Source organism: Tachyglossus aculeatus, chromosome X4 (genome assembly GCF_015852505.1).
Source record: "Tachyglossus aculeatus isolate mTacAcu1 chromosome X4, mTacAcu1.pri, whole genome shotgun sequence".
NCBI lineage: Eukaryota > Metazoa > Chordata > Mammalia > Monotremata > Tachyglossidae > Tachyglossus > Tachyglossus aculeatus.
The window spans coordinates 14,410,518-14,428,003 of NC_052098.1; the positions used below are offsets into that span (position 1 = coordinate 14,410,518).

The following is a 17,486-nucleotide window of genomic DNA, read 5'->3' on the forward strand; positions in this document are numbered from 1 at the left end:
TCCTCATCTGAGCAATGCTTATAATAATAATAATAATAATAATAGCATTTGTTAACCCTTACCATGTGCCAGGCACAGTACTAAGCACTGGGTAGATACAAGGTAATTGGGTTGAACAGAGTCCCTGTCCCACGTAGGGCTCACAGTATTAATCCCCATTTTACAGATTAGGTAACTGAGGCACTGAGAAGTGAAGTAACTTGACGTGTCACACAACAGACACGTGGCAGAGCTTGGAGTAGAACCTGGATCCTTCTGACTCCCAGGCCCATGCTCTATCCACTATACCACACTGCTTTTGCTGGTGGATCTATTGCATTCCAGGACCTCTTTGTTTATGACCTTGCCTGACAATTTGATGTCAAATATGGTTAGTAGATGGCATTGAGGGAATTACTTTAGAGCTGATGGATGGCACCTGGGGTAAACACAGGTCTCTGGGTGGTAGAAAAGGTGGAACACTGCAATTCTCCTTTAGACTTTGATTTTGGTCTGAAACGACGATGCCCTATTGGTGCCACAGACTGTCTCTCAGTCTCTCAAAAGACCTGCTAGCTTTCTTGAGTTGGAATTCTATCTCTCTCTATACTTGGACAATATGTGATCTAGATTTTAGCCTTCAGTGACAGCATTCAATTTGGAGGGAGATTGTTCCTGAAGAGCCATGGTTGTGTGCTTGGATTTCTTAGGGACAGGCCTTTTTCATAGTGCTTTGCTGATTCTTTGCCTTGCAAGTGCCCTTTTAGAGCACCAAAAATTTCAGCTTCTATACAATTGATTCAAGTCTTTAGATGATGTTCTTAAACTGCTGGTTTGGGAGAGTTTCCCGGAAAACTCGAATCCTATTCTAATGCAGCCTCCCCTCATTAATGACGGATGGACTGCGGTCATGAAACTTCAGGACTTAGAATCTACGAAGAGGAATGGATAGAGAAGCAAAGTGGCTTAGTGGAAAGAGCCTGGGCTTGGGAGTCAGGGGACGTGGTTTCTAATCCTGGCTCCACCACTTGTCTTCTGTGCGACCTTGGGCAAGCTGCTTGACTTCTCTGAGCCTCTAACCTCATCTGTAAAATGGGGATTAAGACTGTGAACCCCATGTGGGACAACCTGATGACCTTGTATCTCCCCCAGCGCTTAGAACAGTGCTTGGCACTTAGTAAGTGCTTAACAAATGCCATAATTATTAATTATTATTATTATTATAGTGCTAATAGATTGTGCAATGTGATAGTTGTCTTCTCACTGGAGCAAAGAGTGCAATGAACAGGTAGGCAGGTAGGGGAGCAGCATGTGGCAAAGTGCACACCAAGGGTTTTCATGTGCCCATCTGCACCCAAAACGATCCCAGTATAGTCCCAGTGCTATACCAGAGTGCCGTGACTCAGCCGACAGTTGCTTTGGTGGTCACTTGAGTCATTGCTCCCACACTGGCCAGCTGTTTTTCAGATTCCAGCTGGGCCTGTCCACCTCGTGGATTGCCTTAGGTGGTTCTTTAGTCAGCCCCGCCAGACTGAACTGGGACTAGAACCCAGGTTTTCTGACTGTCAGAGCAATGGTCTTTTAACAGCAGAGCTAAGACTATTACTCTATATTCCAACACTAGCTCATAGAGTCTTGTTGAGCTCCTAATAATAATCATGATAATAATAATTGTGGTGTGTGTTAAGTGTGAATTGTGAGCCAAGCACTGTACTAAGTCTTGGGGTTGACAGACGATAATCAGGTCAGATACAGTCCCTCTTCATTCATTTATTCAATCATATTTATTGAGCGCTTACTGTGTGCAGAGCACTGTACTAAGTGCTTGGGAAGTACAAGTTGGCAACATATAGAGACGGTCCCTACCCAACAACAGGCTCACAGTCTAGAAGGGGGAGACAGACAACAAAACATATTAACAAAATAAAATAAATAGAATAGTGAATATGTACAAATAAAATAGAGTAATAAATCTGTACAAACATATATACAGGTGCTGTGGGGAGGGGAAGGAGGTAGGGCAGGGGGGATGGGGAGGGTAGAGGAAGGAGGGGGCTCAGTCTGGGAAGGCCTCCTGGAGGAGGTGAGCTCTCAGTAGGGCTTTGAAGGGAGGAAGAGAGCTAGCTTGGCGGATGTGCGGAGGGAGGGCATTCCAGGCCAGGGGGAGGACGTGGACCGGGGGTCGATGGTGGGACAGGCGAGAATGAGGCACAGTGAGGAGGTTAGCGGCAGAGGAGCAGAGGGTGCAGGCTGGGCTGTAGAAGGAGAGAAGGGTAGTACAGTGCTCTGCACACAGTAAGCGCTCAATAAATACGATTGAATGAATGAATGAATGAATAGGAGGGGGCGACGTGATGGAGAGCCTTGAAGTCGAGACTGAGGAGTTTTTGCCTGATGCATAGGTTGACTGGTAGCCACTGGAGATTTTTGAGAAGGGGAGTAACATGCCCAAAGCGTTTCTGCACAAAGATGATTCGGGCAGTAGCATGAAGTATAGATTGAAGTTGGGAGAGACAGGAGGATGGGAGATCAGAGAGGAGGCTGATGCAGTAATCCAGTCGGGACAGGATGAGATATTGAACCAGCAGGGTAGCGGTTTGGATGGAGAGGAAAGGGCGGATCTTGGCGATGTTGTGGAGGTGAGACTGGCAGTTTTTGGTGACAGACTGGATGTGTGGGGTGAACGAGAGAGCGGAGTCAAGGATGACACCAAGGTTGCGTGCTTGTGAGACGGGAAGGATGGTAGTGCCGTCAACAGTGATGGGAAAGTCAGGGAGAGGGCAGGGTTTGGGAGGGAAGATAAGGAGTTCAGTCTTAGACATGTTGAGTTTTAGATGGCAGGCAGACATCCAGATGGAGATGTCTTGAAGGCAGGAGGAGACATGAGCCTGAAGGGAAGGAGAGAGAGCAGGGGCAGGGACACAGATTTGGGTGTCATCAGCGTAGAGATGATAGTTGAAGCCGTGGGAGCGAATGAGTTCACCAAGGGAGTGAGTGTAGATAGAGAACAGAAGGGGACCAAGAACTGACCCTTGAGGAACCCCTACAGTAAGGGGATGGGAGCGGGAGGAGGAGCCCGAAAAAGAGACTGAGAATGAATGGCTGGAGAGATAAGAGGAGAACCAGGAGATGACAGAGTCTGTGAAGCCAAGGTTGGATAGCGTGTTGAGGAGAAGGGGGTGGTCCACAGTGTTGAAGGCAGCTGAGAGGTGAAGGAGGATTAGGATAGAGTAGGAGCCGTTGGATTTGCCTCAAAGTAGGAGGGAGAACAGGTATGTTTTTATGGTATTTGTTAAGCACGTACTACGTGTCAAACACTACTCTAACTGCTGAAGTCTTGTTTTGTCTTATGCTGTCGAGTCATCTCCGACCCATAGCGATGCCATGGACGCATCTCGCCCAGAACGCCCTACCTCCACTGCACTTGTTCCAATAGTGTATCCATAGAGTTTTCTTGGTAAAAATACGGCAGTGGTTTACCATTGCCTCCTTCTGCACAGTAAACTTGAGTCTCTGGCCTCGACTCTCTCCCATGCCTCTGCTGCCCAGCACAGGTGAATATTGACTTGTAGCAGATTGTCTTCCACTTGCTAGCCACTGCCCAAGCTAGGAATGGAATGGATATGCCTCTGCTTGACTCTCCCTCCCATAGTCAAGACTGGTACAATACCGGAAATTCCCCAGGGGAGACCCTGAGAGGCAGCACTTATGCATATACCCATAATTTATTTCTATTAATGTCTGTCTCCCCCTCTAGGCTGTAAACTCCTTGTGGGCAGGGAACATGTCTACCAACTCTGCTATAGTGTACTCTCCCAAGCACTTGGTACAGTGGTCTGCACACAGTAAGTGCTCATTGAATATAATTGATTGATTTATCTTCCATCATGGCTGAAAAGAATAAATTGAACAGAACCAGGCCAACTGCACCTTCCTCTTTTACCCAAATGGCAATGGGGAACGGTCCCCCAATTTAGGCATGGCTAGCCAGGATATAATGATATAGTCTCAGAATCTTAATGAACTTTTCAGGGCAGTCAAATTTGCTAATTTCGAGAGTCCAGATCTATTGATGGTGTCCAATGCTTTGATAACTGTGTAGAGGCCCTGGTGCTTCTCCCTGCATCTGACATCCGCAAAGATCAGGTCTCCTGTGCACCACTGTGATCTGAAGCCACACTGTGATTCGAGACGTCTGTTTCATCAATGATATTCTTTAGTAGCTGACCCAGGAGTTCTCTGGCTAGAATTTTGTTGGCAATGGAGACTAATGGGAGGCCATGAAAATTCCTGTAATCTGACCTTTTGCTTTTCTTCTTGAAGATGGTGATGACGGTGGCATCTTTGATATCTTGTGGCATCTCCTTAGTGTACCATATGCTGAGGAAGAGCTTGTCTAAGTGCTTAAGAAGGCTGTCCCCTCCAAGCTTGTAGATCTCAGTGGGTATGCCATCACATCCAGTTGCTTTGCCGTCTTTCATATCTCTAACAGATGCAGTGACTTTATAGTGGGGTCAAACACTGTATCTTCACATGTTGGAACGATTTCTATACTTTGAAGGGCCTCATCTTCAATAGTAGATGTGTTGAGGAGAATACTGAAATGCTGTTTCAGACTATAGACTGCAAGCTCTTTGTGGGCAGGGAACGTTATATTTTACTCTCCCAGGTGTTTAGTACAATGTTCTGTCCACAATGAGCACTCAATAAATATGACTGATTGATTGTTGTTGCTATCTCTTCAGGATTCCAGATCTACATAGACCCTCTAGATATATGTAGAAATCCTTGGTTTGGTTTCAAACTGCATCTCGACTACACAGAGAACTTCCCCACCTTCAAAGCTTTCTTAATTTTTTTTTAAAAAAGCTAGCTCCTCCGGGAGGCTTTTCATTATTAATCCCCACCTCCCCAGTCATGTCATCTGATCTTTCACCATTAGCTCTTATTTGGAAATCTGTTTATTCCACTAATTCATTCTGATTTTGCTATTTTGTTGTTATCAATCATAACTACTGGTCTGTCTTTCCTTTTGTTTCCATTCTATGTACACAGTCTGTATCTTCCTGTCTTCCCCATTAGGTTGTAGGCTCCTCGTCTACTTTTACTGTGTGTCCCTGAGCAGCCCAGTACATTATGCACATAGTAGGCCCTCAGTGAAAATACCGATGATTGACTGAAAGCAATTCCCCCCAAAGAAACAATGCTGAATGACCTGGAATAAACCAGTCATCACTGTGATATTAGGAACAAAGTCCTCAAGGTTAATATCAAGACTTGTGCCTCTTCTCCCATCCCCATCTACCCTCAAACATATTTATAGCCACAGGCAAGTGAATGACTGTCAATGCCGCTTCTTTCCCTTTCCTTTTTTTCTTTTGGCAGAACTAGGAAACAGATTGTGCAATGAACAAGAATGAACAATAGGCACATTAATCTCATCACTTGGTCAGTGGAATTTGTATACAGTCCTACATCAAAAACCTATCAGAATAACTGATGAAAAACTGCTGGTAAAGCTAATGGCATTGGGCCAGAAATGTAGATACACACATATGTCTTCTTACAAGAGGGAAAAAATAATAATAAATGCACAGTGCTTTCCCACAAGAGATAGGGCTTCTGCATTAGGAGACGTACATTGAGTAAACATTACATAGGCAAACAGCCAATGGATTAAACTAGTTTATGCCATTTTAAAATTAATGACAATGATTAAAAAAAGTTTATTCTCCAAAAGAAAGGCACTAGAAATTTGAAAGTGAATTTAATTTCACTCCAGAATTTTTCAGTAAGGAATTCAAAATGTACTAGAATATTATTTGGTGCACACCATAGCTCTTAAGAGAGAGTAAAATACAATGCTTAGAAACAATCCCTGTCCTCAAGGATCTTACAATCTAGTGGGGAAGACAGACACTAAATTACAAGTTGGGGGAAATAATAAAGAATAAAGATATGCACATAAGTGCTGGTTGGCCCAGGGGGAGAAAAGTACCCAAGTGTTTAGGTGATGTGGAAGTCCTGAAGTAGTAATTGTGGGGTTGAAAAATGAATTAGGGAAGGCCTCTTGGATGGGGCACATCTATGTTCTTCAGTAAATTAATCAATAAATGGTATTTACTAAGTACTTAGTGCAGACCACTGTGCTAAGTGCTTGGGAGAGTACAATTGAGTTAATAGATGCAATCCTTGGCCTCAAGAAGCTTACAGTCTAAGGGGAGATGGACATTAAAATAAATTACAGGTAGAGAAAGCAACTGAATGTAGAGATATGTACATTAGTGTTGGGCGAAGGTGAGTAACTAAGTGCTTAGCGAGTTAGGACTCAAGTGCACAGATGACATAGTAGGGAGGGAAAATAGATCAGGGAGATGAGAGATGAGTCAGGGAGGCTTTCCTAGAGGACAAATGATTTTTGAGGGTGGAGACTTGGGTTTACTGCGCAGAAGGAGGCAATGGTAAACCACATGTGCATTTTTTACCAAGAAAACACTATAGGTACACTACCAGAATGATTTCAGATGGAGGTGGGGCGTTGTGGGAGAGATGTGTCCATGGCGTTCGCTATGGGCTGGAGATGCCTTGACAGCATAAGACAAGACAAAGGAGGAGGGCTAATTGAGTGCCTTAAGGCCAATAGTGAAGTGTTTCTACTTGATGTGAAGATGGAAGTCTTAGAAGAGTGGGGAGAAGTGTGCAGAAACACCCCCCCACACACACTTTTGGATCATTTTCTTAACTCTTTTTCTACTCACTGGGACCAGCATAGGGGAAATTAGTTCGTTTCAGCCAGGCTTGGAAGCCTCAAAATTGAGAAGTCTTTAAATCACTTTATGCTAAAGCTACAAAATACAGTTTGAAACACCGAAGATTCTTTAACTTTGCTCTTCCACATAAAAGCAGTTTCTCTCCTAAGAAACCATGACTGATTGTTATTCACCTTCAATCAACAGCCCTGTTAACTTCCATAGGTTCTCAGGCCCTGGCAGCTGCCCATTCAACAAAACATGTTGTTCAAAGCTAGCTTTGTGCATCCTCTCCTTTGCCTTCTAGGTCACCAATAAAATTGACTAATAACCATTAAATTACAGAGCCTCCAACTTTATAGGCGAGCCAAGACATTAAAAAAAAAGAAAAAGGAAGGTTCTTCAGTGAGTTAGCCCATAACCAAATGGGATTCCATGGATGATGAATCCAGAGATAAAGTCCTGTACCCCAGTGGTTGGTGTCTCAAAAAAGCAGGATGTTTAAAATCACAGAAATAAAGAATACTATTAAAGATATTCCAAAAATCAATAAATCTAGTCAAACCATAATCAGCAAACCATGAAGTTGAATTTCTCACAAGAACAGGAACCCAGCCTTGTTTCTCATAATGCACTGCAGCTAAGATGGTTAAATACAGAACAGATATGATGATAGAAATCCACCAAATGGCTAAGTGACTTACCCAGGGTCACATGGCAAGTCAGTGGCAAAGCTAAGAATAGAGCCCAAGCCTCCTGAATTCTGCACTCTTGATGCTATTACCCAGATTTGACATGAACTGGCAGTGAGTATATGCAAATATAGACTTGCTTCCCAAGGCAAGAGAAAGGAAACTTCTAAAAATGTTGTATCATTTGGTTCACATGGGTGGGTGCAACACTATTTTTGAGCTCATGGGAATATGATATTTATCCCATGGTGGCTTATCCATCTAAAGAAACAAAAATGCAAACTAGATCGTAAATATGCAAAGCCATATCATGCCATGCTATTGAATTCCAGTTGTACTGAATTGTGTTAAGGGGGGATTGATTTATCCAAAGTCTACTGGATCCTTCTTACAACCTGAACTCTTTCGCCTCAGTGATTCAAGATTTCTAACAACTCATGACATAGGCGCACTCCACTAAGGGCAAGCATGAGATCATTTCCTCATCTGTTGCCAGGACTTATATTCATAGCATAATAGGGTTTAATTATTCCATGTTTCCTTTCCAGTGCGTGAGCTCACAAACAGCATTATAGGGACTCTCTCTTCCATATCCCAGGAGGATGACCAACAACCCATCCAAAATGAAGAGTGGTTCCTGGTAACAAGAGTAACTAAACTCAGCAGGCAATCACACCCATTAAAGGGCGGGGGAGGGGTTGGGGAGAGAAGGAGGGAGGGAGGGGAGGAAGGATACATCCCCAAAAATATGTGAGGGGGGAAAGGACTTGAAACACAGCATCCAGGTTATGCTTTAAGCAACTGAGTTGTCTCTGGATTATAATTAATTGAGAATTGAATGCCGAGATTTACCCTATGGCTTCTTTACATCTTGTTTTGATTAAGACAGCCACAGGTCAAGAGTGAACGCTCACATATTATTAATGAATGTCTGCATCACCACAGAGTTCCATAAATGAAAAGGAGGTTGTAAAGGGCAACATTAAAAGGTAAGTATGGCTTTGGACTTGCAATTACATATTTCTCATTTTCCTCTTGACATTGAAAACTCACTTTCTTCCTCAACAGAACAGTAGATTTCCTTCATGTAACGACCACAAGAAAGCGCCTGTGTTTTCTTGTCTAGTTACCCACTTATTTATGGGGATGCGGCTGCTTAAAATATCAGAAAAGAGAATCCGCTGTGCTATGGCAGCTGGCCAACATTCCTTGGGAAAAGAATATTTATGATAGTTACAATCCCCCTATTGACAATCCCAAGGGGATTTTGCAAATAGGTGAGAGGCAGGCAATAAGTAAAATAGATCTTATGCTGTGTTCAGTTCACTGGGGGAATTACCGTTGTATACACAGACAACCATACAGTATAAATTCCCCCAGTGACCTGGGGGAATTAAAAAACTGATATTGGAGGTCACCATTTTTTTTAAAAAAAAAAGGGTCACATATGTATTTATATAAACCAGTACTGTCTAGAAATTTGTTCTTTTTGGCAGTCATCAGCCTGAGAAAGTGAGGAGGCCTCTTCCAAATCAAAGAATTGGGTGCCAGCACGGCAGTGTGATCAACTGCAGTGGTTTAAATGCACAGAACAGGAGTGCAGGTACTCCATGGCTCTTCAATCTAACCAAACCAAAGAAAACCAAAAACTATCTGAAACCTCTTCCCCTAAAGCAAGCCCCAGTTCAAGGCTGTAGCATCCTGTGTTATAACTTAGTCAAAGCAAATTAATTGTTCAGTCAATCAATCAATGGTATTTATCGGGCACTTACTTTGTGCAGAGCACTGTATTAAGCATTCGGGAGAGTTCAATAGAGTTGGTAGACATGATTGCTACCCTTGAGGAGCTTACAGTCTAGTAGAGTGGTTCACTCCCAGTGTCTTCTCAACAGAGTTGGTGCCTGCTCAGCAGATCATTTGATTTGAAAATTAAGGATCCAGCATCTACAAATTCTAGCCAAACCCCCTTAGGCCACATCCTCGATGCTGCCTGAGGCCAGCCTTGCACCAGATAGGAAGAGGTTAGGGAGGTGGACAGCCCAGCTGGAATGCAAGCTTGCCATCACATCTTTAAATAGGCTCATGTTTTTGACCTAGTGCTAAGGTTTCTCCTTAGGGGTTGTCTGGAAATTTAGAGATGATGAATTCTAATTCCAGTCTTATGATGGACTCACTGGGAAGACAGAGAAGATTCTCTCTTCCCATTCCACAAACAGTTCATCTTGACATCAGATCTTTTTTACTCCATGAAGGAAAGTCTGTCAATCCTGTTTTAGATTTCAAAGGTCCCTAGAATAGAGAGCACATATCCATTTTACTTGCTTTGTTTCACACCCAGCCCAATACCATGAGCAGGGGGGCATAATTCTAGTGAAGGCTTAAACTGGCAGGTACTGATTTGAGTACAGACACTTTTATGTCTAGTATACTTACATTCAGAAGCCAGCCCCTCCACAAGTTACATGGCTCAGACGTGCATCCGAGTTCACACAGACTTGGGAAAGGAACACAGTGGCTCTGGAGCAATTGGGGGCAAGGGGAAAGTCAGAGTCCCCTCAGAAAAATGCTCTAATTTCAGGCTAATTCTGACCAAATCAGGTGTACTTCCACAAAAATGACTGCCATCATGTCATGTGTGTCTTGGGGCCCATTTTGTTTTTATTACCAACATTGGCCACACTACCTAAACAGTCTTTGGGGCACTGACACCATGGGCCTAATAATAACGGTGATATTTGTTAAGCACTTACTTTGTGCCAAGCACAGTTCTAAATGCTGGGGTAGATACAAGATAATCAGGTTGGACACAGTCCCTGTCCCACATAGGACTCACAGTCTTAGTCCCCATTTTACAGATAAGGAAACTGAGGCACAGAGAAGTTAAGTGACTTCCCTAAGGTCACACAACAGACAAGTGATAGAGCCGGAATTACAACCCAAGTCCTTCTGACTCCCAGGCCCGTGCTCTATCCACTAGGCCATGGTCCAACTCCATGGGGGTCAAAGGAAGCCATCATCCCAACAACTTTAGGAAAAGGGCAGGCAGCCACAGGTATCTCACACACCTCTTCCTTGCAGGACCAGAAAGGGACTGGAGTTGGAGCCAAGCTGGAAACTCCACTTCTCACCCACTGCAGACAGTACAAAGACCCTGGTCTGGCTCCAGAGACGTGGGGGTTTCCACTGTCCTCACCAGTGACTCCGGGAGGGCTGGCCCTGAAGCCACTGCTGATAACAGTAGCAGTGCTAGCCTGTGAAGAGGTGCAGAGATTGTCCAGCCCCACAGATCTTAAACAGTTTGCCCCGCTCTGGATAGCTCATTCTTATTGGCTCCAGGGCCAAGCATGAGAGGAACTTCTGATGGCTCCAGAACTCAGTGAGGAGAAGAGGAGTGGTGGTGGCAGAGGAGGAGGAAGAGATGGCACAGCAGGGAGATTAAGTTCATTCATTCACTAAAAAATACTTATTAAGCTCCTGTTGTGTGCAAACACTGTACTAGGTGTGAGATTCTCTCTCCTCCTCTTCCTTCCCTTCCTCCTTCTCCCTCACTCTTTACCTTCCCTCTCCCCAGACTCAAGATGAGTAGTTGACACCCCGAGACTCTTCTACCTCTTTAAATAACCTCATCTTCATCCAGAATGACCAGCCAAAATGAAGGTTATTTTCACTGCTGAAACTGTACTACCCCAGAAAAAAAGGAGTCCTTGTTTTAGTGATACTGTAAAAAACAGAAACCAAAGACAGTACATGGCTTCCCTTAGGGAACAACAATTATCCACAAACAATGGGAGCTGGACTAAATAATTCATCAATGCAGCCCCAGGGAGAGACGCCCCTAAGTGGGCACCCGCTGTGCCCACCCCTCCAAGGAGGGCGAGGAGCCAGAGAGGTCACCGTCACATGACGGAACGCTTCAAGAAAACTTCATCTTCCTCTGCCTGAGACTTCCATTCGCCTTCCTGAGCAACAGTGAACCTTGATTCAGAAGTCAATCAATCAATCAATCAATCAATCAATCATATTTATTGAGCGCTTACTATGTGCAGAGCACTGTACTAAGCGCTTGGGAAGTACAAATTGGCAACACATAGAGACAGTCCCTACCCAACAGTGGGCTCACAGTCTAAAAAGTCTTCCGGCCAATGGCAGCTTTTCCCTCTCAACAGTCCTAGAATCCTGCCGCATCACAGAAGCTGGAAGTTTTGATGTTCCATTGACTCACAATGGAATGTCGTGACTTACCTGATGAGGTAACTGAGGCCCAGAGAAGTTGTGATTTGCCCAAGGTCACACAGCGGACAAGTGGTGGAGTCGGGATTAGAACCCACGTCCTCTGACTCCCAAGCCCGCACTCTTTCCACTAAACCATGCTGCTTCTCTATTCTTGCACTTGGATCTTGTACATATTTACTATTCCATTTATTTTGTTAATGATGCGTGTATAGCTATAATTCTATTTGTTCTGATGAGTTTGACACCTGTCTACATGTTTTGTTTTGTTGTCTGTCTCCTCCTTCTAGACTGTGAGCCCGTTGTTGGGTAGGGGCCATCTGTATATGTTGCCAACTTGTACTTCCCAAGTGCTTAGTACAGTGCTCTGCACACAGTAAGTGCTCAATAAATACGATTGAACGAATGAATGAATGAATCAACTTCAAGGGTCTCTGAGTTCTAGGTTTCAACTCTCCTCAACCCATTCAAGAATCCCATTGAGAAAAGGAAAGTGCACCATTTAACATCACTCTGCTCCAGTCAGCCATAATTCTTCCAAGATCATGGTATTCCATTGGTATAAATGCATGCATGACTGATGTTTTCTTGGCATATTTCTATGTTATTCCTACATTTTCAGATAAATGTTGCCTGGGAATACACTGTCCAGACTGGGATTTGAAGTCAATTTATTTTATCTATTAATAAAATAATTTATGAAGCATCTATCAGGAAAATTCACCTGGGAGCCATATCAAATAGCCAGAACAAATCACCAAGTCAGAAACCTTCAGAATTCTGAATTCCAACCAGCGGGCACGAATAATCCTTTTAAATGGTCACATATATCAGAAGGGGTTCTTTGTGAAATTTCTGAGAAGGGACCCTGATTTTTGAATTGAACAAAGATTTATTAGGAAAAGGGACAGAGTGAAATCAAGAACTACTGGCCAATTTCCACAAGGAGGCCAAATGCTTTTCATTGTTAGATTGAAATCAGCCTCCTATTCAGGATTTAGAAAGCTGAGTTACCTGACAGCACAGATTGCTGTTCACTACATGCTCTGCCCAGAGCATATCATTCAGCATACCATTCACCCCCACACCCCTCCTTTTCCTGCTCTTCGCCTAATTCTAATTATTAATTCTTATTATTATTATTAATTCCTAGTCCCTTTCCTGTGTCCACCCCACCGTGCTCAAAATTCACCTCCCCATTGTCCTTATGTCCCCATTACGCCCCCAACCTTCATGACAGAGAGAAAGAGACCCTCTTGTTTTCTTTTTTCTTTCCTTTTTTTACCATTTGTTCCTTTTAATTTAGTTGTGTGGCTGCCACTCCTGCCTCCCTCTGTTTGCAAGGAACAGGGACAGACTGGGATGAGGTGAAGAGTGGAAGGGGCAACAGCAGAAGAGGCCTATGAGGGAATTGCTCCTGCTCATTCCACCTCAAACTATCCCCCTTCCCCCTCCATGTTTGTCCAGAGGGAGGCAGAGGGTGTGAGCTGTTAATTGGAGAGCAGCAGCAGCTGGGTCTGTGGAGCCACTAACTGATAAAGGAAAAAAATCAGGATTTCCCAACCGTAGGTGGGAAGGTCAAGGGACTCTCAGCTAAGGTAAAAATTTAAGGGAAAATTAAAAGAAAAGAAGCCATGGAGGGGGTGGTGATATCGGGAGGGGGGAGAGCCAGAGCCAGAAAATGAGTTCAGGAGAGTGCAAAGGGGAGTAGGAAAGCCACCGGGAACCAGAGAAGGTCGGGTAAGGTGAGGGGAAGAATTGCTTCAATGACTCTATCAATAGTATATATTGGGTGCCTTCTGGGTGCTAAGCACTGTACTAAGCACAACCCTTGTTCTCTCCCCTCAAGGAACCTGCAGTTTATTTATAAAGAGTGGGAGCGGGAGGAAGAACAAGGATAAAGCAGGAATAGTTTGAATATTTTAGGATGAAAGGGCTGAATCCATCAATAAAAATATATAAATAAAAATATGTAGTTTATTCCTATCCTCAGCACTTATGTACATAAGTGCTAAGGGTGGGCATTGGTCTGACATGAATGGGATGCTTTAAACTAATTCATTCATTCAATCATTCAATAGTATTTGAGTGCTTACTGTGTGCAGAGCACTGTACTAAGCACTTGGGAGAGTACAATATAACTAATCTGGAAAGTCAGGGGAGGTGGGACTGTGAGGATTATGGGGAGAGGATGGGAGTTCCAAAGATGGAAGAATAGCATGAGAGTTTGGAGGTGGGAGAGTGGAGAGTGAGGAACAGTAAAATGGTGAGCTTGGGAGGAGTAGCTGGTGAAGGATGGGGAAAGCTGGCAGAGAACCTTGAAGCCAATGGTATGGAGTTTCTGCTCCATTCAGACAGAGATGAGTAGTTATTGGAGGTTTTTGAGGAGTGGGAAGGTATGCTGAATGATGCTTCAAGAAGACCATCTGTGCAGCGGTGTGTCACCTAGACTGAAAGGTGGGAGAGGCTGGAGGTAGGAAACTGATACAGACATCTGAACGAGATATAATAAGGGTACTTGTCTAGGGTGTTGGCTGTTTGGGTGGAAAGGAAGAGGCAGACCTGGGAAGCCTAATGGAGGAAGAACTGACAAGATGTAGCAGTTGACTGAATGTGAGAGCAGCAATACTGAGGAGTCAAGGATGACACCAAAGTGGCAGACTTCTGGGACAGGAATGATGGTGGAGTTATTGACAGAGATGGGAAAGTTAGATTAGAACCAGGATTAGGTCCTTCTATCTTCCTGGCCCGGGCTCTATCCACTAGGCAATGCTGCTTCTCTGCTCTTCCTTTACTTCACCCACAGAGCCATGCGCCAATCTCAAATTTGAGTAAAGAGAACTTTTCCCCTCTCTCCCTTGGCCGCCCAAATTTATTGATTCTCTCTAGGAAGGAGGGGATGGGAGGGGACCACTCACCTGCTGCTCCACTCTTCCCTGCAACCCCTTCTGCACGAAGAAGGGAAGCAGAGTTTTCCATTCCTGAACCTCCCAACCTCAACCCGTCGGTTTGTTCCCTTCTACCCAAGCTCTTCCTGGATGGGAGTGAAGAGATTCATCCTCTCCCAATTTCAGCTGCAGTTGGCAGCATGGGGAGAAAGCTTGGATCCCTTTGCTGCCAATCCCACTGCATGAGACCAGGGAACTTGTTATGTGCCTCGGGGCCAGGCACAGAACCACGGCAGCACCATGTGGGACAAGAGCCACATGTGCCCAAGCATTCAGTACAGTGCTCTGTACTCTGAGGGTCTTGATATATATATTACTGATCAAATAGGGCAAAGTTTAGCTCTGCAGCAAACTAACTGTATCCACCTAAACTCTCACTCATTAGTATTCTGAACTGGAAGCTGAAGTAAGTAGGATCAGCCCAAAAAGCCAGACAAATCCCATAGAGAATGAAAGTCCTGCAGTTCTCTCTCATTAAATAATTAAAAGAAAAATCCCTGATATCTCAATGCATTTTTAAGCCATTTTAAGATCACCAAATCAAGTGACTAATACTTTAATAAGAATGAATGATAATACCACCTCAGGTTTACATAGCACTTTCACATGCTTCACCTCATCCTACATATTCTCAGTATATGCTTATAACATCCTCAGGAAGCAAAGACAGGTATTAGTCTCTTTTTACGAAGAAGGAACCTGACATCCAAAGAGGTTAAATGACTTTATCCATGGTCACATAGCAAGTCAGTAGCCATAGACTGAGTGGTGATTGTCATCAGACACATGTAACTAGGGTATTACAGATTGAATGTTGTTTCCTTACCTGTCCAGTGCTGTGCTGGTGGGCATACTTCTACCAAACCCTCGGACCCCCATCTGACGGAAGTATGGAATGCAAGGGAGATTGGCAGCGATAATGGCCAGGGAATCAGAAGGGCTCACAAAGAAACCATTTTGACCAAGAATCATGTAACGGTCCTGGAGAGAGTAAGACATGAAAACTATCAGACTAATTTAGTGCCACCCCACTTGACCATTTTCTGCAACCCTGCCTCCCCCCCAACCCCAGTCAAAAGAAATAGGGTCTCAAAGTCAGTCCTGCATTCCTCAGACTGCTAACTCATGTTGTTGCTTAAAACTAGTGATAGGGTTTATGTGAGAGTAGGTAGCACTACCACATACTAGCTGACTGGACCAGTTACCATAATGCCAGGGCTCTGGGTGGAGTTTCAAGAGGCAGGGTTCCTGGCAATTGGTGGTATTTTACGTGACACCACTACGGCGTAGGGTTAGATGGTACTGCTTCCCCATTTCCCCTCTGGAAAAGTATAAAAACTATGACATCCCACAGGCCATGAGACAGATAGCTAAATGTCCTGGAGGAGAGTCCAACCCCAGCACAGAATGTGCCTGCAAAAGGGCTGATTATTGCTTCAAACCTCGAACAATCTATTTTCACATTTGCCTCTCCCCCACCACAGCATTCCTAAAGAGTAACATGGATTCAATTGCTTAACTCTTCCTTACTGATGGTTGCAAGAGCAGAGTTGGTTAAAAAAGGGTTTGATCAGAGAGCCAATGCTTATACTCACTCCATCAGCATCAAATGCAGCTCCAAAACTGTATTCTCCTCCTCTCATGGCCTCCAGAAGGGTGGTTGCATAAGTCAGGTTTGGGTCAGGATGCTGCCCTCCAAAATCCTCCAGAGGAACACAGTTTATTGCAGAATTGGCTGGGGCTCCTAGATCATCACACAGGACTTTCCTCACATAGGGTCCCATCACTGGAAAAAAAAATACAAACCACCAGGTTTCAAGTCTTCATGACAGGGTGGAAGGCCAATCACTTTGTCTTAACATAGATAAGGCAGTCAATTTGATGCACTGTTCCTTTAGATGGGACCAATTTTACACAGCTTCTGTTTAAGTGGATGATATACTGGGAAAAAACTCGAAAATTCTAGCAGGCAATATTAATAATAATAATAATAATAATGATGGCATTTGTTAAGCGCTTACTATGTGCAAAGCACTGTTCTAAGCACTGGGGGGGAATACAAGGTGATCAGGTTGTCCCACAGGGGGCCTCAAAGTCTTAATCCCCATTTTACAGATGAGGTAACTGAGGCACAGAGAAGTTAAGTGACTTGCCCAAAGTCACACAGCTGACAAGTGGTAGAGCCAGAATTTGAACCCATGACCTCTGACTCCAAAGCCCGTGCTCTTTCCACTGAGCCACGCTGCTTATATTCACAATTCAACCTAATATAAACAATCTGTAAAGCACAGCTCCCAACTAGACGGAATCTGCAGAGAAGGAACTGGAGAGGGTAAACCTGGAACACCCTGAGAGAAGAGGGGAAAGGACCAAAAGAATGTGTGCACCAGGATGCCTACAGGAAAGTAGAATGGGTCCTGGGGAAAGGGGGAAAAGTGCTAGAAGAAAGCGAAAGGCATTTGGATCAGAATTCTGTTCTCTTCGTTGCCTCATTAATCCTTAAATAACACTTGCAAGTCCTCTATTTAAAACCCATTCAGATCGCTAACTCTAGTGTCTGCCAGAAGTAGGAGTTCAGGTAGCTCCTGGGGGCTGAGGAGACACATTTGCCTGGGAGGCTGAGGGAGGGGGAGGGAATCCCTTCTCCTGGATCTTACTGCAGTCAGCTGGCTATTCATTCATTCAGTCATATTTATTGAGTACTTACTGTGTGCAGAGCACTGTACTAAGCGCTCGGGAGACTACAATGTAACAATAAACAGACAAATTCCCTACACACAACGAGCTCACAGTTTAGACTCCAAATACTCTCCTTGCCATTTGGAGGAGTGCTTATTTGAGAGACAAGGGATGACGGTGGTGGTTAAAGGGGTGAGTGCAGGAGTGGT

General features: G+C 44.2%; 1 protein-coding gene and 1 non-coding gene across 2 annotated transcripts in view; both read right to left on the reverse strand.

Annotated features, from left to right (window-relative positions):
* The window catches only part of PGM5 (phosphoglucomutase 5), a 190,657-nt gene that overhangs the window by 137,502 nt on the left and 35,669 nt on the right, over nt 1–17,486 (reverse strand). Inside the window, exons 5-6 of the mRNA XM_038770071.1 lie at nt 16,194–16,384; nt 15,425–15,579 (exon numbers count right to left, since the gene is read on the reverse strand). Coding sequence (XP_038625999.1) covers nt 15,425–15,579; nt 16,194–16,384 — 346 coding nt within the window. The remainder of the gene's footprint in view (nt 1–15,424; nt 15,580–16,193; nt 16,385–17,486) is intronic.
* Nucleotides 3,544–3,681, reverse strand: LOC119948469. The gene has a single exon (XR_005456862.1). It is a non-coding gene; the product is annotated as a small nucleolar RNA SNORA7 (small nucleolar RNA).